Here is a 22852-nt window from a genome sequence, read left to right on the forward strand (position 1 = left end):
ACAAAATACCAGTTTAAGAGTGTTGCGGAGGCATGATAAAGAAAGTTTTTTTCGCGTATGATAACCGCATATCTCATGAACTACTATTCTAGTTATTTCTGATATTGCAGAAATGTTTTCACCCAGAATACTGTGCTCATGCCTTCATTCATTAACAGGTCCATCAGTACCTTGTGCTGGTACCACATAGTCTTCAGCATACATTTGTTCAATATCAAACGTGTCATCGTCCTTAAGGGAAAAAAAAAAGGAATAAGATTTCTTATATTATCAGGGGCATTCATCCCAGAAGTATCACTTGACCAAAATCTCTTTAGCGCCTTGAATTGTGCTACAGTGTTCCGCGTTGATATTACGACTGTGTAAAAGGCGTGTGCGAAAGGCGAAATCCTAAGCGTGATAAACAAACATGACAATATCTTGTGAATTTGCTTTTTGTGCTGTTTCTGTTCGGGACACAACCCAATTTTAATTGAGATAAAAAATATATACTTTGCACGCTGGAAAACGCTAACTCGTCTCGAAAGAGAGGAAAAAAAGCAAGAATATTCAATACAAAAGTTAGCCACGAGTGATATTAGCTGAAGGACAATCAATTGGCAGTAATAAATAGACCGCAGGTATGGGCGACAGCTGGTCCCAAAGACTACCACAATACACACACGTTACTCCGGCACTCAAGAGCACTCAGCTCACGTTTGTGTCAAGGCACGTCACAAGGCGACAAGCACAGGTGCTGGTGATGTGCTTATCTCGAAACTCACTTGACGTGCTGCCTCTCCAAACAAGCAGGCCGATGAGAATGACAGTAACAAGGGAGATAGCTCCCGTCAAAATCATAATGAGATCAGACATTTTGGGCGACTTCCTCGGCACTACACAAGACGATTTTCTAATAGTCCGTAAAACTCTAAAAACACTGCCACCGAAACACAGCGGCGGAGTTGTCTCAGCACAAGCACAAAGAGCAGACCACAACGGCCACGACACGCCACAACCGCCACACTTCTACGCCACTACCACCATAGAATGCTACCACCACGAGTCACTACTGAACACTACGACCTACTGGGTCTTCAGACCTGCACAGATAACCGACTTCTATGGGAGTCGCCTGCGCCCACTCTCGTTCAACCCTTGGCCGTTGGTGTCGCTTTTGTGACCTCTAAAGAGTTTCTCACGTGTGAGAAACTCTATGTCTAAACTGGGGGAAAAGAACTAGGAAGCTTACCAGTATGCGGCCAGCAAGGGCTTGATGGCGCAACACACCGTCCCGTTACAAAGGAGACGATCATAACATCCATCCATTTATCCATCCAACTATTTGTCTGCTACTTTACAGTTGACTGGGGGGACTGGGGTTTGGGGCGGCGTTGTAATTAGAATGGCGGCTGTTGTGTTGAGACGAACTGCTTGCATAGTTGATGACTTTTTGCTATCACAGTTACAGTGATGTCAGGAGGCTTTGATCGGTCACTTGGCTCCAAAAGTTGACTGCTCAAACCTCAAAAATGTCGGTGCGTGTAGTCCGCTGCTTTCTAAAATAGCGTTAAATACCCGTTCGTATTGGCTGTCCTCACGCACAGATCTTTCACATCAAGTCACATTGTTTATAGAGTTTGTAAACTTTACAAAAGTCTCATGTATACATTGTAAAGTTCGCTTCTACGCTTTTTTTTTTTTTTTAGAAACTAGAAACCACCCAAACGTTCGGCGACGGAACGATTACCACTCATTTTAACTCTTACAAGTTGCCCGTGAATGTGTCGTGAGTTCAAAAAGAGAATTACGCATACTTCAATGCGCACGGATCTTTCGCACCACCGTTATGCAGCCGCCGTACCACGCAGTAAAGCTGGCTTTGTAGTTTGAAAAATGTTCCGTGGCACAATTGGCCTAAATTGCAGCACGTTTAAAGCACTGGGATCACTCTTGCAAACTTTCAACTCACCTATAGACATAAAAAATATTGAAAAGAAGCTACGCTAACCTTTCATCGAAACAGACTCGATCAATTGCTTGCACGCATCGGGCGCAGGAATTACATGTAAATACTTTTAATCGATCATCTGCCTTTCATATTACGGAACACAGCAGTAAATTCTAATGTCATCTCTGACATTAAGCTATCGTTAATGAACTTAAAGAAAGCTAGTTTATCCTATAAATCTTCTAAAACATTTTCCTCAGTTCTTTACGGAGGCCAGGAAAGGGAAAGTTATGTCGTCTAGCATGCGGCTGCTACATTTGCTCGTTGTTTACGTTTCTTGCACCACTCCTCCTCCTCCTCTAATTTCACTATTCAAACGCAAAACATTCCCAATTGTTGCTTTCTTTCCATATTTGTGAATTTATACATTTACTACAAATACAAGCACTTTGTGCCTGCAGAGTGTGCCTAAATGGCAGCACGAGCGTTGGAACCATCATGTTGGAACCTATCGCGAAAGCAGACGACAGCGAACAGGCTATAACTAGCGCCACTCTGCCCATGTTCCTAGCGGCAAAACAGTTTAACTATACCAGGCCAAAGGAGGCCATGTATAGTAACTCTATGAAGGAGGCATTGACCAGGCAGTGTACATATCGTATAAAATTCCTACAGTATGGGCAGTAAATACAAATTTCAAGGCTTTAACTTGAATAACTAGTTTCTGTGAGATTATTTAATGAAAGAACCCTAATCAGCAGATCGAGCGGCCGTGGCAGAACGTGCGGCCTGGCCCGGCGCACTTGTTTCGTTTTATGACGTCACGCAGACAGCGCGAACTTTCGCGCGCCTTTGCTGCCTTTACCGCTCTACGGGCATTTGCGATCTCGAAAGCATGTGTAACGTACTTTAACCTCTTACGATTGCTTCAGTGCCCTTGTTTGCTTTTGAAGTTATAACAGTTGTAATGGAGCCTGACGACGTGGATTTTCACTTTCCTTTCGAGCCGTATCCAGTGCAGCGCGCTTTTATGAAAGCGTTGTACACAGCGCTCAGCGAAAGCAAAGTCGGCATTTTCGAGAGCCCAACGGGTACAGGTAAATCTCTGAGCATCCTGTGTGGAGCTCTGGCGTGGTTGAGCGAGTACAAGAAATCAAAGAAGGCCTCGTTGGAAACAGAATTATCAGAGTTACGAAAGGAGAGTGCCTCATCGATTGATGCCGGGGACGACTGGTTGACAAAAGGTGCACACAAGATGCTAGTAAATCAACGACTGCGGGAAGTTGAACGCCAGTATGACGCACTCATGGACAAGGAAAAAAAGTTCGAAGACCATAAAGAGAACGCAAGGAGGCGATCAGGTGCTCGAAATGCAAAAGCGAAAGGTGTGCCTCAAGGCACTGATGACATCACTAAAGAAACCGAATCTATTGCTCGACTGTTGGCTGAAATAAACAACGACCAAGAGGACGTTGTTGACTACGACAGTGATGATGACGCAGCTCGTGGTGGTGACGGTGACGACTCTTCTGACGCATTGGCAGGACCGAAAATAATTTATTGCAGCAGAACACATTCCCAGCTAACACAGTTGGTGCGAGAACTGAAGAAAACTGTGTACAGCGATAGTATTCGCACTGTGACACTCGCATCTCGAGGGAATCTGTGTGTCAACGACATGGTGACGAAACTAGGTAACCTGTCATTAGTAAATGATCGCTGTTTGGACATGCAGAAAGCTTTCTCTAAGCCAAAGGTAGCAGCTTCACCCGAACGCAAGCGAACCAAGGCAAGCACAGTGGGCAAATGCCCCTTTTACAGGCCCCAGGCTATGGAGTCCCTAGCAATGGACATTCTAACTGAAGTACGAGACATTGAAGAAGTGGTTCATCAGGCAAGAAAGGATAAAGCATGCCCATACTACTCATCACGATATGCAACACCAGAGGCAGAACTTGTGCTAATCCCATACAATATACTTTTGCAGAAGACGACAAGGGAAGCATGCAAGCTTGACATGAAAGGCAGTATTGTGATCATTGACGAGGCACACAACCTTCTGGAAACTATCAGCGACTTGCACAGTGTGAATTTAAAGATTGCGAACCTCAAGGATGCCCAATGTGTGCTGAGTGAATACTTCAATCGCTACCATGCGCGGATGAACACGAAGAATGTACTGTACATTAAGCAGGTGCTCTACATACTCAAGTGCTTCATTCGTTACCTAACTGGAGGTGGCAAGGAGGCTGTGCAGAGTGACATTTCAACCATGTGTACAGTGACTGCATTTCTGGTAAACACTGAAGTACACCAGATTAATTTGTTCAGGGTGGTGAACTACTTGGAACAAAGTCGAATTGCCCTCAAGGTCAATTCCTTTGCAAAAAAAGCCACCGTGGCAGCAGCGAAAAAATCAGATAACGTGCAAGCTGTCAAGCTATCAGACTTCATTGATTCCATGAAAAAATGCAATTCAAAATGTGTGGTGCCCATAAAGGAGGCATCTTTACAGCAGGCCGAGAACCGTTTTGTTGCGTCTGGAAATCCTATGATAGCAGTGCAGGAATTTATTCGTGAACTTGCATACTCTCGCAGTGATGGCCAAGTATTGGTGCACAAGGCTAAATGCACAGAAGACTCATTCGTGAAGTACTTGCTGCTCAGCCCTGCCAATAATTTCAGAGATATTGCATCTGAAGCACATTCAATCATTTTGGCTGGAGGAACAATGCAACCCACAAGTGAGTTTGTTGACCAGCTTCTAATTCCTGCTGGAGTGTCTCCAGAACGCATCATGCATTTCTCGTGTGGCCATGTTGTTGCCAAAGAAAACCTATCTGTAATCGCTTTAGGACAGGGACCCACAGGCAGGGTCTTTGAATTTACGTACAAGAACAAAATGGACCCCGAGGTGGTAGACGAACTAGGCAGGGTACTTGTGAATGTGACAAGGGTCATCCCAGGTGGCATTGTGTGTTTCTTTCCATCATACGAATACGAACGTGCAGTCTCTCAAAGGTGGAAAGAAACTGGTGTCTTGGAAAAGTTTTCTATGAAGAAGCATATTTTTCACGAACCTTTGAAGTCCTCAGAGCTTGAAAGCACTCTGGAGCGGTACAGCCAATGTGCCAAAGCAACATCTTGTTCAGAACCCATGACAGGAGCCATCCTCTTCTCAGTAGTAGGCGGAAAAATGAGCGAAGGCATCAATTTTTCTGATGACATGGGTCGATGTGTTGTTATGATTGGCCTTCCTTTCCCTAATGCTAAAGCACCAGAAATGATGAGTAAAATGGAATTCTTGACTGCTACCTACCCTCGAACAAATGATGGGCGCACTGCAGGTCAGGCATACTATGAAAGTGTCTGTATGAAAGCAGTGAACCAGTCAATTGGCCGAGCTATTCGTCACAAGGATGACTATGCTGTAATACTACTACTTGACCAACGTTACCAGAAACAAAGTGTCACGAAAGCTCTGCCTGCTTGGATACAGGACAGCCTCACCATACCTGCAAAGTTTGGGGCAGCATTTGCGGCAATTCAGCAGTTCTTCCGAGGGCGACGGAGTCGGCAGAGCATTGGCTAAGGTCTCTGCTAAGTTGGGACCAGGCAGCTTTTATTGTAGTGCCTGTGCAGTGTTTTGCAGAATAGAATGTGTTATACTTCTTTTGACTAGCCACTTTTTGTCCAGGAACAGTCGTGGCTCCATTCATGTATAATTTTTTACTTCCTACAAGGCCATGTATTAGGTTGTGATGTGAAGTTTGTGAGGAAAGCAAGCAGCACAGATGAAGAAATAAAGACAAGCATTTTAGTGTTGAACAGGTTGTATTTGCATCTATTCATTCTGACATTCTACAATAAGACACTTTTGTTGACAGTAGTTGATTTTCATGTTTGTGTACACACAAGACACTGTTGCATTTCAGCAACCACTTGCAAATATATTTGCATGAAAGTTGTAGTGTGTAACATTGCAAAATAATTTTCTGAACACTATTATAGCAGATTTCTAGTACTTTACTGTGGACAATTTTGTATTGTTTGCCCAATTTTGTGAAATTTCTAGCCAATGTCAATGCACCAATACTCTTGCTGATTTCCGTTTGAACTCTGCGATTTTTAATGTCAATTCAATTTTTAGTGCAGCACTTCTCGATTCTGTCCAACCACAATCCTATTGCATTAAAGTTATGGACGTTGACAGTACACAGTTAAAGTCAGATGCAATGTGGCACCTTGATATAATTGCAACAGTACATTCTCTTATCTATTCACACACCATACAGCCAAAAATGCACTGTATGAAGACAATGTTGAAAAGGCTCTTTCATGCCACAATGAAAAAGCACATAAAATGCATAAAAATATATCACGGGATCTGTCGGATCATAAAAAAATCCTAAGGGAAGCTTCTTCGTAACAAATATGAAAATCCGTTAGCACTATTCCGTGTATACATGTATAAAAATATGTGCTAGGCAAAGTGGGCCTAAAAGGAAAGGCACAGTTAAGAACAACAGTGTTCGTACACTGGCTGTCCATTTCTATATAAAGCTGCACACTATCGATGCAATGTAAAATAAGCTGTATATTAACTTCGGAAAAAACAAAGAAACAACCTTGCATATGGACGGAATGTTAAGTATGTGTCACACATTGCTGAAAAGTGAACAGCATACAGGTTACAAGGTGATGAGTAAAAAGCACTCGGTGGCTTGGGTAATGGTCCCAGAGGTATGAGCACAGGCCAGAAAGCTGAAGATCAATTGACGGTTGCCAGCAATGCTACAAAATTATTGTCAGCTTTCGAACTTCACTTAGAAGCCTAAACATGACACCTTTCTGTTGGCTGCCGCACTCACTGAGCAAACAAAAAAGAGAGGCTATGCCACGCATGGCCTCATACCCCAAGTCAAGCTTCTGTAATGCTTGCCACTGCCGCCACCGCACAGCAGACGAAGAGCGGTCACGCGCACTTTAACCTCAGAGATGTGGAGCATGTGCCATTTTAGGGGCCATGTTGTACATTACTTCCATCCGTTATATGCTGCATGGCGGTGCTTGCTGCAGACTTTGTCTATTCAGTGTAAATCCAACAGAAAGTGGTCATGTGTAGTGTGGCAGTGAACTGACACAGTATTCTAAAGCACCAAGTCTAGCAACTTCACCACAATACACCTAAAAGGTGTTAAACACACATCATGCCTGTACTGGGATTTTTCAGATCTGAGTTTCAACTGAGGTCTGTAAAAGACCCGAGATGGTACAATGAGAAAGTAATGCAGTTAACTAAGGACGTCAAAACAGATGAAACAACTGCACATTTTTTTTGAGATTCCAAAAGATGTGTAAACAACAGGGAAAGCCGAAAACAACAGGTTTAGTAATTGTGAATAATCAATACACACTAAACAACATTAGAGTGTTTCACTTAACTTAAAACAAACTTTACGACAAAGGTGGTATGTTGTACACAGATGAAACCAATAAAGTTGTTAGGCTTCCAATTTTGAGGCATTTACCTTTTTCCAAAGTTGGCGAATGGTTTTCAGTGTTGATAAATTTTTTAGAGATCTGTTTATCACTGCGTCGCTCCGAAGGAAGCCAAAAGGCAGTGATAATTGATCAAAAGAAGTTGAAAAGAAGTTGAATTTCTTAAGTGGAATTTCCATGATTATTGCCAATTTTAGCAGCGCTTCACGAGGCATCCACTTAAAGAGATGATGGCAATACAGTTTCTGCATGCCTTGGCCTGGGACAACTAGTGCTATGAGGAAGCCTTCAAGCAATGGAAGTCTATTTATTGGGGGAAGGGGGAAACTAATGAAAATGTCCTGGAAAATTAAATTCCTTTCCTTCACTTAGGTGGAAAAATTCAGGCAAATTGATGTTAACGTCAGAAAGAATCGGCCTTTTAAACGTAGCCTTCGGCCGATTTAGGTTTGACCATTTTGACGAACTTCACCGAGATGTTAGTCAAGCACACCTCATCAAGATTTCTGCAAAGTAACCAACATTTGCTATATACTGTTTGTAGGACAGTGTGCCAAGGAGAGGAGACAATTGAAAATGCAACACGAGAAAAACAGTGCTTCTACAACATTTCCTATGATCCAACAATAGTTATTTTGCACATTCAGGAGCTGCCATTTATTTGTGCAACATACAACTCTACTCTTTTATATAGATGAAGAAGAGCAAGCCTGTTTCATTTCACATTCAGGGTTGCTGAAATTGGACCATTGTCCCAAACCCAACAGAAGAAAAAAATTGAGACACAAAGTGCTCAAGAATGAATGTTTCTTACTTTTAACTGCGTTGACCATATGTATAAATACCATAAAGAATAAGGGAAACTGAGGGTCCTGAATCCTTGGCTTCACTGCCTGTTGTCTCCACAAGGTTTATAGCCAACAGGCAGATGTTTTTCGGCTTTTTTGACATGAATAGGAAAGTCAGTTCTTGGTAGCAGCTGTTTTCAGCAAACAGTTTATGCAACATATTCAATAAATTTATTAGTTAAGATCAAATGTATGAATTATAACACTTGATTAATGGGGCCTGAACCATCTTTCTTTTATGCCTCAAGAAAGCTTTCAAAAGAGTGAAGTGCTTCGAAGGAATATATTACTAAAATAATTTAAAAAGAAGACATAGCATGAGGCAGAGATATTACAAGTGCAATGTTTACCTTTCCCGTTTCCTCTCAACATTCTCTGTTCCGAAGGAGCGGCGCGGCGCTGGTGGTGGAATCTTGCCAATGGCATTACAGTAGTACCTACCTCATGCATATGTTTTGGAAAAAAAAAAAAACGCAAGAAAAAAACATACTAACCGAGGAAACATATGATCCAAAGAAAAAAAAAAAGATAGACAGACTCAGCTGTAGTTGACATCTACGCAATGCCAATTCTGGTGCACGAGGCATGTCACGCCGATGCGAATTTAGCTGGTAGGGATTCGACGGCCCGAGACACATTTTGTTTTCCTATTGTGTATTGCTTTAAGACGGCGACAGGAAACCAAATGAAATCAAGCTGGTGGGCAATGCCGGATGCCAAGCGGAACGAAATGTGATGCTCACATTGCACCACCTGCAGCAGGGAAAGGCGGTGCATTTGAATTATCGCTTTTAAAAGCGTGCAGTGCGCTACCAATGGCACTAGGCACCATGCGCTGTAAAACATTAGGTGAAGATGCTTATCGCAATAGGATTGACGCCGATAGCTGTGAATGCTGCGTGTGACGAGCCCGGAGAAGATTTACTGGTGCTGGAATAAGAAACTGAGTGTGCGCTGGCGTTTTCATGCGAGATGGGCGGGCAAGTATTGCAGTGAAGCTGCCGTGGCAAGCAGCTATGTGCTGATGTTGATCGTGCGCACCTCACATATTTTCTTGTTTACATGAGATTTAGCGGCCCGAAAACATATCATACAATCACAATTTGGCAAAGTACTGAATGTTGGTGCCGAAAAAGCGTGTTTTCCTGAAACGTATGAACCAGTAAAAAATGAGCGTAACTCTATTGGGTCATTTTTTGTGCTTTCGATTGCGAATGTTGGCGCCAGGAAATCATGTGTAACAGGATTGTATAATTGAGGTTCTATTGTACATTTCATTCTTGCGTGGGCGTGTGGGGCCGTGTATGAGCAGACAGTTGGCTTCTCCAGGATGTGCATAATTCTTACCTAAATTCAAAATGCAGATTTCCAATTAGCTCAGCCTGTTCAGTTAATTGTGTCAATATATGCAGTAACAGTAGCAAAAGATGAACTGATCCAAACATCTTGCTTGCTTCATGTCAACCGCGGGCTAATGGCAGCTCTCGATGGGAATCTGCTCTATGATGAGAAGTGACAGCTGCTGGCACCACCCGCAGATTTGAAATGGGCAAGGAGCAGTTTGAAAGGAAGACATTTGGAGAGAGGTCACCTTCGCGCTTCGCTTGTGAATTCCACGTGCTGCGCACAACTGCAAAATTTGGCTGAGATGTTCACAGTTGCACATACTATCTGCGTAATGTGTTTTCTTACCAAGCCATCAAGTGATTCAGGGCCACTTACCAAGTGGCTTAGGGCCACTTTAAAGGCAAAAGTTTAGGTTGAGAACTAGAACTCTTCAGCAGCACACATTGCAATTTCATGTTTAATGGGTGCCTCAAAGGTAAAGAACTGAAAATAACTTTACAAATGTTTTCTCTGAAATTTTTAAAACATTCTTTTTTAAATGTTTGGACTGTAACAGACTGTAGCTTTAACAAAAGCAGCCTATTTCTACATATTTGCTTTTGTCCATGGTGACGTAGGGGAGTGCAATCAACACATATGAAGCGAAAGAAAAGGACAACAGAAGCACTTACCTTTTCTTCGGCTTCATATAAGTTGATCACTCTCCCTTACTTCAACAAGGAACCTTACCAACTTGCCCAAATGTCTACCTTGCTTGTCATCTGCCTATGGCGCACAATTTACGGCTATGGCCACAGTTTTTGTTTTTAGAATGCCAATGTTAACAGTTTGGTCAACACTGGATACCATGGCCTGTGCTTACCAAAACACTTAGCACTGCAGGCTTTTTAGTTGAACACACAGGTGAAAGTGCTATAATCCATGCATGCAAGAGTGCAGGCAGTTTAAGTTTTTTTTTTCATGTTTCATAACTGATCTTCACCAGTTAAATAGGCCACGCTACAACTTAGTGTGACTTCCCAAAACAAGCTGCAGACCAGGACTACCTACGACATACCACCTTTTAAAAAGTTTCAGTTATGTGAAACGTTTGGCATAATCACCATACATGAAGCAATTTTACACCCAGAATCAACATACGTGACCCAATAAAAGCTAAAAGCAAGGGGACGACAAATTTTTCTTTCATGACACGAAAGTCCATCATGAATGCATTCATTGGGGTCCCATGCAAATCAAATAATTGAAAAAAAAGTAAGAAAGAAGGGGGGGGGGAAAGAGCAGTGAATTGTATTTTTTGGGGAGAGGGAAAGGCAGCAGAAGTTGATTATACCAAGACCACAGAAAGTCCATGTCAGGTTTTTAAACATATACTATGTGCAACATTTGTGTAAATAACAATGTTAAAAAGCCTCAGATGATTCTGTTGACAAGTGTGCTGCAAAGTGCAGCCTTCCTATGAGATTACACTCCATAAACTCATTAACACTTAACTCATTAAACAGAATGCTTCTTTCCTCCCCTCATTTTTTCATGCATACAAGCAGAAAGAAAGAAAGCTTATTCCCTGTTTGGCAGTCACAGTATTACAATGATGAAAAGTTAAATTAAAAAATTAAATTATGGGGTTTTACATGCCAAAACCAGGATCTGATTTATGAGGCACGCCGTAATGGGGGACTCCAGAAATTTGGACCACCTGGGGTTCGTTTAACGTGCACCTAAATCTACGGGTGTTTTCGCATTTCGTCCCCATAGAAATATGGCTGCTGTGGCCGGGATTCGATCCTGGGACCTCGTGCTTAGCAGCCCAACACCATAGCCACTAAGCAACCGCAGTTGCCCATCATGATTCATACCACTGAAAATATCTTACACTTGGAACTTTCAGCTCCAGCTGATGGATACTTCACTAGCCACCCATGGCAAGGGCAAGCCTTTAAAAAGCAAAGCTCAACACATCAGAACTCACATGCCACTTCCCTCCACAGCTATAAAAAGAGCGTTTGACATTAAACAAGTTTGGAGCTGGTAATTCCTGGTACAAAACTCCTCCCCAGCTCCAAGTTGACATGACTTGGGTCACGTCGCTTAATTTATACAAAAAATATGAGCACTGTTTGGAGCCTTTTTCACAGTAAAAGGCTCGAGCAGTCTTTCAGCAACAGTGAGATGAAGCACCACTATGCCCAGAATTTCAGAGAAAGGATGCAGATCAACATGATTGCTATTGACAACTGAACACCACTTGAACCTCCAGAGCAGTCCACAAGACGGACTGCTTGAAGAAAGTCACTGCCCAAATAGTCTGCATAGTTGCGCCTATGTAAAGGCACTGGTTTTAGCTGCTGCGTTGAATCTTGAAATATCAAGTCTCGATGTGCAGCCTCTGACACAAACATTTTGAATGTGAAATCCTCGCTGTACTTGGAACCATAGAACTGCTGTGCATACACAAAAAGGTTGATGTAGGCGTCGATCATGCTTTGCGGTTTGTTCGGGCTAGTCACAATGGCATTGGATGCCACTTTCCCTAGGTTACACTGGACATACTTGTCCTGTGGCTGGCGTGAGCCATCACGACAGACCAGCTCAAAGTCACCAAGTGCAATGTTGCGTGCCCACCACATACTGTTGCGACCAGCTGTGTTTTCAAAGACAGTTGTGTGCTTGACAAATGCAATCTGGCCGCCTCCCTCAACAAGACAGCGGAAGGCACCTGTATGGCCATAGAAGGGCTCCGAAGCATCCCGGCCGCAGAAATGAGTGCTGGTTCCATGGCAGAGATCACACAGGTTCTTGTAGCTCCGCTCCGAGCCCACAAATTCACGGGAAAGAGCGCCGGGCACACAGCTCTTGGAGAAAAATTCTGAGGCAGAGCGTGCTGAATCACAGCCATAGGACCGCATGCGCTCATTACTGATGAGAAAGCTCAACGGCACCACCCATCCAGCAGCCTGATTGATGCCAGTGTGGCATGATGTTTTACCTGAAATTCAAAAGTTGTTCAGGCATGTTACTTCAACAGTGAAAACAAATTGTCAACAAAAACTGGATAAGTGAGAGATGCAAATCGGAGTGCCAATTATTGAGGTCATGTTTTGAGCCTGTTGTAGGCACTAAAGTGCTGATTGCAACAAGTGAAGGGGTACTGGAAATTTTATCATGTCGTCAGAAACTTATGCAAGTGCATGCCTTTGCAGGAGTCCAAGAGCCCTAAAGATAACTTATTGTAGCTTCAAGATGACAGTGCTACCTCCCAGCATGTCACTGTGCTCTACACGACACGATGGACAAGAATCCATCCTGACACATTAAAGAAAGGGTGAATGAGATGAAAAGTGACCAAGCTCAGAAATTAACATGCCCATTACAAGACCTTGTTTCTATTTGTAGCATATAACACCTATTAGTAAGTTCCAGTTTTCACCTGTCATATTGTTTTGCGCTAATGATCATGAGAAACTTTATTACTTTCCATTTAGGAGATCATTCACACGTCCCCGCCATTATTAAGAAGTTGTACCAAATATACCGTAAACACACATCAACACAACATAAAAAAGAAAGAAACCGACATGAAGTTGTGTCTTCTTAATTCAATATAAGAAAAAGTGCAATAAGAAATAACCTCGAAAAAAGCATCGCTATAATATCCCCGCCCAGGGAGTCTAGATTCCCTGTATGTAGGAGAGGAGCGTGCAATGTGATGGGCCATTTAGCCATCGTTGCAAGCCATTTTAATCTCGAGTAGCTGTTATGGTGAGAGAGCATAAATTTGGCAAAATGGCCACAGCCTTCCTGTAATCACCTAAATCTGGCATTTCAGCAGGTTTTGTTAGATTTTCCACATTGAAACAGTTGGAAACAGTGGTTTTGTGAGGTTAACTGAAGAGAGTATGGTGTTGCCTGTGCATATATGGAACAATCAAGCACACAAAATTGCTCTACAATTATGCGTCACTGCCACTGTTGTTGTTACTGTCACTATGCTGGTAATGAAAGCAGCATAGCTAGCAAATGGGAAGAGGGACCTAATTTTGGACAGTTCACAAATATCTATAGGCCAGTGCAGCTAAAGATCAGGAGCAAGAGGAGCGATTTTGGTCAAAGTGGCTTCTTTGAGCTATTAATTCAAATTTCATGCAAAGTGTTGCTAAAATAATTTGACTTTCGTACGGTTAGTATTCAAACAGGAATAATTGAAAGTGTGTGTTAGTTGAAGGGACCAATAAATTATGTTTAGGGTACTCTTTTTTTTCCAGTGCATTGCCAAGCGATCATGCAAACAACACCATGGAATATTTTTTATAGCGATAGCATTTACCAGTTGCGTGAAGTATTTTAGCACAGCCTTTGAACCACCATAGAAAACCCTTCTCACTCTATCTGTCTAAGCGCTTCAATATGTATTCACCAACCCACCTATATATATATATATACACACACTTTTGGGGGGAGGGCGGTCGAGAGTTTGTACTACAATGAAAAAGGCGGTTTCTTAGTTAATGAGCTCGTACTTATATTCTTCATCATGCAATGACTTCATCATAATTAAGTTTCAATTTATGTTAAAGGTGGCTGTCTAGTTTCAGTATGATTACTGTGAGATAAATAACCAAGACTTTATTTTCAATTTGCATAAATGGGCCCTCACCAACGTGAGTGGCCTGTACTGTTGCGCACTGATGTGTGAAGATGCAGAGCATGGCTGTTAGATAGGAGTCATCAAAGAATATTTATTTTTGCAAATAAAACATTACCAGAACTAAGAAAAAAGTAGAAGCTGGGCCAATCTCACATTTATTTATTACACTTTTTGTTCATGAAAATTCCAACTCAATTATGATGCACAGTTGTACAGCTTGTACTCTAAGTGACTTAAGTGTGGACCATGAAAAAGAAAAAAATTCATATGCGGTTACAATTACAACAACATTTAACTAGTTTCAAACAAGTAGTAGCAGGAAATAAAAAGTTTCTCTTCAACCTAGACTTGGTTAACAAAACTGGCAACATCGATTCATCTAGTGAAATTTCTTTACAATGTACGCTTGGTTTTGGATCGTCTGAGTAAGAAAGAAACATTATGGAACATTCTGGGACCCCTTAAAGCATGCATCTCTTGCAGAAATTAAAGCAGCCGGCCGCGGCGTTGGCTCAACAAGGTATGCGCTGCACGCATGCACAGCCAGGAGTGGGTGCAAAGAAAGCTGACTGCACAGAAGCTGCAGTCTGCCGGCAAATGGCCGCATATGGCACAGAAGGCATACTGGCACGACAGCATGCACTTAGTAGGCAATGCACTGCCCACAAATTTCACATGACAATTGGCACCATGCACCAGCATGTACCGCATTTCAATGAAGTGACCACAGTTGCACTCAGTAGCAGATTGGTGTACAAATGTGCACACGTGCATTGGGGAAAGCTGAACTAGTTGTCTGCTCGGCCCCTGCCAAATTTTTGAACTGCTGCTTGCCTTTGCGCTACAGCATAGTCATATGAGGCAGGCAGAGTTTTTCACCACTCTGGAAAAAATAACAAATCTTGTGTGTATTTTAGGTGAAATTTACCATGGAGTTGAATTTATATGTTGGTAGCAGTGCAGCGCATATCAAGAGACGCTAATTTGTACTTGGCAGTTGTGTATTACTATTTAGTGCATACTTATGCTGCATTCTTACCAGGTATGCATTAATGAGGTTCCACCATAACATGTGAATTAACAAATGCTGGACGGGCAGAGCCAGCACTGGTGGGACTCGCATGACGACGCAGCTTTACAATTGAGCTTGTGCTTAGCTTGTCCTGTGGTTTGGGCATGGTCAATGCTGAATCAACTTCGCCAGTTTCAGTTTCGAGGAGCCGCCAGCAACATGGCTCACGACCATGCTGTGACAATGCTGGCGATGTATCAAAGCCAAAATATCACTATTTCTGCTTAACTTGTGCAGTTGGAGTCCGAATTTGAATGCCATATTGTAAAAAGTATGAAATTTCGGTTGCTCTCATACATAAGTCTACGAGGCCAGTGGCGGTGCCATGAAGCAGTCTGAATAATTGAGCATGTTCGAATTATTGGTGCACGAATAATCGGTTGGCAGCTGTAGACATTCTGTAGTGGCTTTTCGTATTGAGTGCATAATTGCTTTGGTATGCCTGCCTTATTGATATGCGGGGCTTGCAGCTCCGTAGCAAGCGAGTCTGCCGGGGAGGCGGCTCGTGCGTAGGTGAACGTAGATGCATATGAACCTACCTCTTGTCACTGTTCTCGGTGGGCAGCAAGCATAGCTCTTGCATCTCCCAACATATTTCTTGCGGTATAAACATTGACACTTTCCTTTTGGTACAGGTGACTTAGGGGCAGCGTACGTGGTAAAATTTTAGATAGGGAGGCCAGTGCCACCAGGAACGTGCTATCTTCCAGAGCAACACAAAGTGCTCTTGCTTTGGAGGCGCTCTAAATTTTCCTCCAACTCGCACATGGGCGAGCTGGTCACTAAACTGGATGACACTGTCAAGCTTCTCAACCCACCTTATATTGCAAAGGGCCTTTAATTGGTGACCCAGCACTATATTAAAAATGGTACTTTGTTTTGGTGAGGCTGTGAAAGAAGGATATTGTCTTTTTCATTATTCCAAGCATATATTTGACAGCTTGAACATGCAATGACTTCAACAGGGGCAAGTTCAGCTAGTGATTAAAGGATGAGCAGTGGACAGCAAATGGCACAATCTTCTTGATTTCTGACATGGTCCCACAAACCTTCAAAACCTCTGCGCTGAATCCATCCGTGGCAATTCCAATACACTTCTTGCAGGTCAAGTCCTGAATGTTGGAGCATACCCATAATATGTTCTCCGAGGACTGCACCTATTAACACAGCCTCAGCTATAGTGGCATCCTGAGAGTTGTTGAAGCTGCGTGGGTGGACGAACCGTATGACATCCTCTCGTACCATGCCATCATGAAGTCGAGGGTTCGATGGAAGCCCGTCTGGTCGGGATGAAATATGAAGCAATGAAACGACAGACACCGACCAAAAGAAGTGCTAAAAATGAATAAATCTTCACGATATTTTGTTTTAAGACCGACCTTTTGTGAGCATCAGGATGAATGGACTGAAAGAATAGGTAGTGGGCCAGTGTGAATGTCTTTACAGCATACGCTAAACAACAGCTTTCATTGTTGCCTCCCTGTTAAACCGTGTGAACCGCATTTGCACCACAGCAGAAGGTCATTTCACCGACTTGGACTGCGTGCAAGGCGATCTCTCAGCAAGCAGCTATCCCAAGTCTTTTTTTTTAGTGTTGTGGAACGCCGCCTGTCCAATTCCGTCCGGCTGGCTAATCCCCGACCAAGAAAGCGTGCTGCCATGCCCTACGTTCCTGGGATAAGCGAAACATTGTCTCACATTCTGCGCAGTTATGACGTTGAGGTGGCACACGTGCCTGTGTGTAATCTGAGGCACGCACACGTGGGCGGTAAGGACAGGCTTCTGAGAGAATCGTTTCCTGGCGTAGCCTACAAGATACCTAGCACAGATTATGACTACGCATACATTGGTGAATAGGGCAACATTAAACAGAGACTGAGGCAGCATCAAAATGATGTTGAAAAGAAACGAACAGTTTCGAATGCCCTTGCCGAGTACATGGATGCAACAGGCCACAAGATTGACTGGGAAAGCTCAAGAATTATCGGCCAAGCAAGAAACCTGAAATCGCGGCTGTATCTGGAATCGATCGAGATACAGAAAACAAGTCACATGCTCAATCAAAGTGAGGGAACCCGCCCCCTGTCGTACATGCGCTACTTACGTCTCGTGCTGAAGAATACATAAGCTTCCATGAACTTTTGTTCAACCCAATGTGAACAAGGCTTCCGTAGCGAAGCCGAAACGTCTTCAAGATTTATTCATTTTTAGCACTTCTTTTGGTCGGTGTCTATCGTTTTATTCTTTCACCATGCCATTATGCATGTACCTCAGGACAAGACTTAGCTGAGAGATATGCGACACATCCAATGTCTCATCGAACATGACACTGTAGAACCCCCAACTCTCGTAGCTGCTACATAATGGTGGCAAGGATTTCTTACCTGCAACACTATATTAATCGTTCTGTGTCATCTTGCCTATGCAGGTAGCTTGTGAAGGCTTAGTAGCAAAACGCTTCTCAAGTTTGGCATCTCTGCTTGACATTCAAGAGGGCAAAACTGTGCAAATATTTATTTTGTTGGACATTAAAAACTCACGAAATCCCAGGCAAATGACTCATTCTCTTTATGCTCGCGGAGCGCTATACCTTGGCGCCCCAAGAAGATAACTGTATCTATGATTAGAAAAAGATGCTTTCGATTCTCACTGACCTGCCGCAGGCGCCAACAGCCAATCTGGTTGGCCATAACGTTTTCTGGTACCCGCTGAGGCCCTCCGCGTGCCTGCGTGAGCTCACCGCGGCTTTCCTCTCCCTCTCTCCCCTCCCTCCCTCTATCCTATCTTTCTATTCCCTCTTTCCCGTCCCCCAGAGTAGGGTAGCCAACCAGACGCATTTCTGCTAAACATCCCTGCCTTCTCTCTTTATTTCCTCCTCCTTCTCCGTACACAGGTGAGAAAGTTCATCATGTCTAGCACCGCTCTCTCGATCATACAGTCAAGCCTCGATACAGCAAACCTTGATTTAACGAAATTCGTGATGTAATAAACTATTTTCATTTCCTAATCTTAGTTGCGGTGAAAACCGTGTATTTATTTTTTTCAATTTAACGAAATAACTTCGTGACAGTTTCGATTTAACAAAATTTTTGGCCATTTCACTCACGTAGTTGAAGCCTGCATGGCTAGTAAATCTAGCAAAAAACGTTGTTGGCTGAGGCAAGTTTTTTTAAGTGTCCTTCTGCATGAAAAGTTTGAGCGGCAAAAACCCCTGTCAAAGGACGCGCTGGGACGCGGTAGGCAGGGAACAGTACTGCGTCATTTGTCATGTTGGTAGACAAAACGGAGAAACAAGAGTTGACGATTCACTTCTGTGCAAAAGAGATAGGGAGACAGTAAAGGTGCAATAACGTGATCAAGCACAAGCTGGGAGGGGGGGGGAGCAGGAACGCACACCTATCTACCTTTTTCTCCACGCACGCGTCCGTGCGCGGGCCACGCACTGTATCAATCTTGGAGATAATCTCCCTGCGGCAAGCTGAAATGGATGCTGCCTTCATGCGCATTTTGTTGTTCCCACACGTCTTGTATTGGCAGTTGCATAATCTTAAGTTTCCGAGACACAGTACTAAGCAGTCCCTCGCGCTGATAAAACTATGAGCCTTACTTCGTGCAGTCTCTTTGCTATTGCTATCAATGCTCCATCTTTCCGGTGAAACGGACTTTTTTTTTTGCTCTGGAACAATATCCGTATCTTTTTATGTTTGTTTTTAATTTGTGGGTGCCGGCTGCAGGCACTAAACGCGGTGAGCTATGGCGTCCAAAGTTTACTGGGGTGCGAGACGCAACACGCAACTCTTGGACACAGTAAGTCACGTCGATGCTTGCTGTCGGTGCGATCTGCACCACATGCGCTGGCACACATAACCATACTATTATGGCCAGACCTTCTTGCAATTTGTTTATAAGTGCTTACTAAAAATATATTATCCACGCAGAATGCTCAGGGAATTCGTCAAATTGTTTTTAATGCTGAAACTTTAAAACCTTAATTTAGCAAACTTCGCGACTTAAAGTTTTTCGCTGCAAGTACAACTTCATTTATATCGAGGTTCGACTGTATAATAAAGTTGGCGAAATTGGCATTTTGCTTTGTTATATCGAAATTTCGTTATACCGAAACTAGACCATTTATGCAAATAAGTACAGTTGCCGATGCATTTTTTTTTTGCAGAAGCTGCCGCAATGTTTTATAAATTATTGGGCAACCAGAAAGCGCAAATTCAAATGACAAAGAAATTCATTTTTTTTTTTAAATTTTAGAGCAGGCGACAAAAGATACAGTTTCATGCTGTGTCGACTGTCTTCACATTGGTGGTACGAAGCGAAGCCAGCCATGCTTTTGCATCCACTCCTTCCCCGCAAATGATAGTGTCACCCACATTGGGTCGACACTATCAAGAAAAGCGCTGGCAGCGGGGAATGAATGCTCTGACTGCCTGATGCTTCAACAGGCCCCTGAAACTCTAGATTTTGCAACCTCCAGTACTAAATGCAAATCGGGGTGTGCAAATTGCATGTGCGCTCAGCTGTGCTGAAAGCTATGCGCAGTCTCTTTCACGCTAGAAAAGGAGACGTGTCCCAACCTGGCCCTAACACTGTCCCCCTCCCACCATACCCATTGCTTGCATGGGAAGACTGTGCTCATCGAGCCACCGCCCTTCTCGACTCACCCTCGTATGCTTTCACTTGCATCCAAAACAGAGTGCGTGGGGCACTCATCATCATCATCATCAGCCTGGTTACGCCCACTGCAGGGCAAAGGCCTCTCCCATACTTCTCCAACAACCCCGGTCATGTACTAATTGTGGCCATGCCGTCCCTGCAAACTTCTTAATCTCATCCGCCCACCTAACTTTCTGCCTCCCCTTGCTACGCTTCCCTTCCATTGGAATCCAGTGCGTAACCCTTAATGACCATCGGTTATCTTGCCTCCTCATTACATGTCCTGCCCATGCCCATTTCTTTTTTTTTATTTCAACTAAGATGTCATTAACTCGCATTTGTTCCCTCACCCAATCTGCTCTTTTCTTATCTCTTAACGTTACACCTATCATTCTTCTTTCCATAGCTCGTTGCGTCGTCCTCAATTTGAGTAGAACCCTTTTCGTAAGCCGCCAGGTTTCTGCCCCGTAGGTGAGTACTGGTAAGACACAGCTATTATACACTTTTCTCTTGAGGGATAATGGCAACCTGCTGTTCATGATCTGAGAATGCCTGCCAAACGCACCCCAGCCCATTCTTATCCTTCTGATTATTTCCGTCTCATGATCCGGATCCGCTGTCACTACCTGCCCTAAGTAGATGTATTCCCTTACCACTTCCAGTGCCTCGCTACCTATTGTAAATTGCTGTTCTCTTCCGAGACTGTTAACCATTACTTCAGTTTTCTGCAGATTAATTTTTAGACCCACTCTTCTGCTATGCCTCTCCAGGTCAGTGAGCATGCATTGCAATTGGTCTCCTGAGTTACTAAGCAAGGCAATATCATCAGCGAATCGCAAGTTACTGAGGTATTCTCCATTAACTTTTATCCCCAATTCTTCCCAATCCAGGTCTCTGAATACCTCCTGTAAACAGGCAGTGAATAGCATTGGAGAGATCGTATCTCCCTGCCTGACGCCTTTCTTTATTAGGATTTTGTTGCTTTCTTTATGGAGGACTATGGTGGCTGTGGAGCCGCTATAGATATCTTTCAGTATTTTTACATACGACTCGTCTGCACCCTGATTCCGCAATGCCTCCATGACTGCTGAGGTATTGTGCGTGGGGCACAATATGATCTTATTGCACTTGGACTTTATATGGAACATGATGCTACTCTGATTTGGGAGGTGTGTGTGCAGGCGGTCGCTTGAAATTCAACCATTTCAACATCTGTGACCGCAGAAGTTTCCATTTATTGTCTCGGTATTCCTTCGCAGCAGCAGTGAAATAGCGTCATATTGAAATAGTGTGTAATATATTTAAGTTATATTGAGGTTCTAAATACATACTTTTCTCTGGACAAGCAGTTATAAAAAAGTTAAATACGCCGATATATACATAATTTCGATATTATGAAGTTTGTTATATTGAGGTTTAACTGTATTTGTTCCCACTTTGAACAAGAAAATGATAATCTTTATCCATCAATTTTTGCAAATGGTTTCAGCATGTAACATTGATTGTAATGAACTTCTCAAACGTGTGAAGATTAAGGTGCGTCCCAGCGCTTTTGTGCGGGCATTCACCTGTTTTGTCGTCCCTACGCCTCTCCTTTTCCGCTAGCAATGGCTGTCCTAGTGGCCTTTAACCGAAGACCAGTTTCTGGTGGTGGAGCTCGCATGGCTGGCTCCTGTCACCGCTGTCGGAAAAACGAGCGCGGGGGAGATCTCTCTGGGATGGCACTGGGCATTTGCATTTTCTGCTTGTCCGTTGGCCCCTTTTTTTAGTGTCGCAGACTTGAGCTAGCCTACAGTACCTTTGCTTTTACAGTGAGTGCGTACCTTGCTTTGACCCTTTTCCGAATGCTAAGCAGAAGATTGCTGCCTGGTGCTCGTACGTGGTCCTATCATGCCGAACCACACTTATCGGAGGCCCAAGCCGACAGAGTATACCCTAGCTCTAGCGAGTGGGCCCTCTAGTTATCACGAGAGCAAGTAGCATAGCCGCGGGGACTTTTCCTAGCGGTGTGTAGCAGGGAGCCATCCTCCTGTAGCAACATGCTAGCAGTGCCCCTCTCTGTATTTTTGCCCTTAGCGCGGGAGCCCTTCAATTCCCACGCCAACTTGGGACCAGGCATTTGTGCAGTGTTTAGGGTCACTTTGGACAAAAAGTTGACCGTCACTTTAGCATATGCTAAAGAGGATGACAACGAAAGCCTGTGCGCTCATGAGACATTCATTACGTTACTTCACATTTTCATTCAAATGTGTGGTTACTTCCTATTACTTGTTTTCTCCCACCAAAGGTCATTGGTTCGAGTGCCTTAATTAACTATATCTTAATTAAGTGCACCCTAACAACACCAAAGGTAGTGGGTTCAACTCTCGACCTTCATGATGTTAATTATAATCCAACTTAGAGAGGACGGTTCACCTATATCTACATGTTGGGTTCTGGGTTTGAGTGCTTTAATTAACTATATCTCAATTAAGTGAGCCTTAATAACACCAGTGATAGTGGGTTCGACTCTCGACCTTCATGATGTTAATTAGAATCCAACTTAGAGAGGATGGTTCGCCCATATCTCCATGTTGGGTTGTGGGTTTGAGTGCCTTAATTAACTCTATCTTAATTAACTGTGCCTTACTTAACACCATAGGTGTGCTGACGCTTCTTCACCTCGGCTTCACACTTTATTATAAAGAAATTGATGACCTAATTTGCCCTAACACCACCAAAGGTTGTGGGTTAGACTCCCACCATAGGTCGTGGGTCTTAATTAACTTCGCCTCAATTAACACCACAGGTCGTGGGTTCGACTTATAGGGAAGCTCGAGGGTTCGACTCCCTATGAATTT

The 22852-nt window shown here is 43.4% G+C and overlaps 3 protein-coding genes across 3 annotated transcripts in view; 1 reads left to right on the top strand and 2 right to left on the bottom strand.

Annotated features, from left to right (window-relative positions):
* LOC135915602 (DDRGK domain-containing protein 1-like) overlaps positions 1 to 1085 on the bottom strand; it is a 38681-nt gene extending 37596 nt beyond the window's left edge. Inside the window, exon 1 of the mRNA XM_065448719.1 lies at positions 765 to 1085. Coding sequence (XP_065304791.1) covers positions 765 to 855 — 91 coding nt within the window. The 5' untranslated portion in view covers positions 856 to 1085. The remainder of the gene's footprint in view (positions 1 to 764) is intronic.
* A 1643-nt stretch (positions 1086 to 2728) lies between these two features.
* On the top strand, positions 2729 to 8782 carry LOC135915615 (ATP-dependent DNA helicase DDX11). The gene has a single exon (XM_065448725.1). It carries the CDS (start codon positions 2898 to 2900, stop codon positions 5520 to 5522), a length of 2625 nt encoding a protein of 874 aa, XP_065304797.1. The 5' UTR covers positions 2729 to 2897; the 3' UTR covers positions 5523 to 8782.
* Positions 8783 to 10070: 1288 nt separating this feature from the next.
* Tsf2 (transferrin 2) overlaps positions 10071 to 22852 on the bottom strand; it is a 75621-nt gene continuing 62839 nt past the window's right edge. The window contains exon 9 of the mRNA XM_065448735.1: positions 10071 to 12616. Coding sequence (XP_065304807.1) covers positions 11811 to 12616 — 806 coding nt within the window. The 3' untranslated portion in view covers positions 10071 to 11810. The remainder of the gene's footprint in view (positions 12617 to 22852) is intronic.

The sequence above is a fragment of the Dermacentor albipictus genome, chromosome 1 (assembly GCF_038994185.2).
Source record: "Dermacentor albipictus isolate Rhodes 1998 colony chromosome 1, USDA_Dalb.pri_finalv2, whole genome shotgun sequence".
Classification (NCBI taxonomy): domain Eukaryota; kingdom Metazoa; phylum Arthropoda; class Arachnida; order Ixodida; family Ixodidae; genus Dermacentor; species Dermacentor albipictus.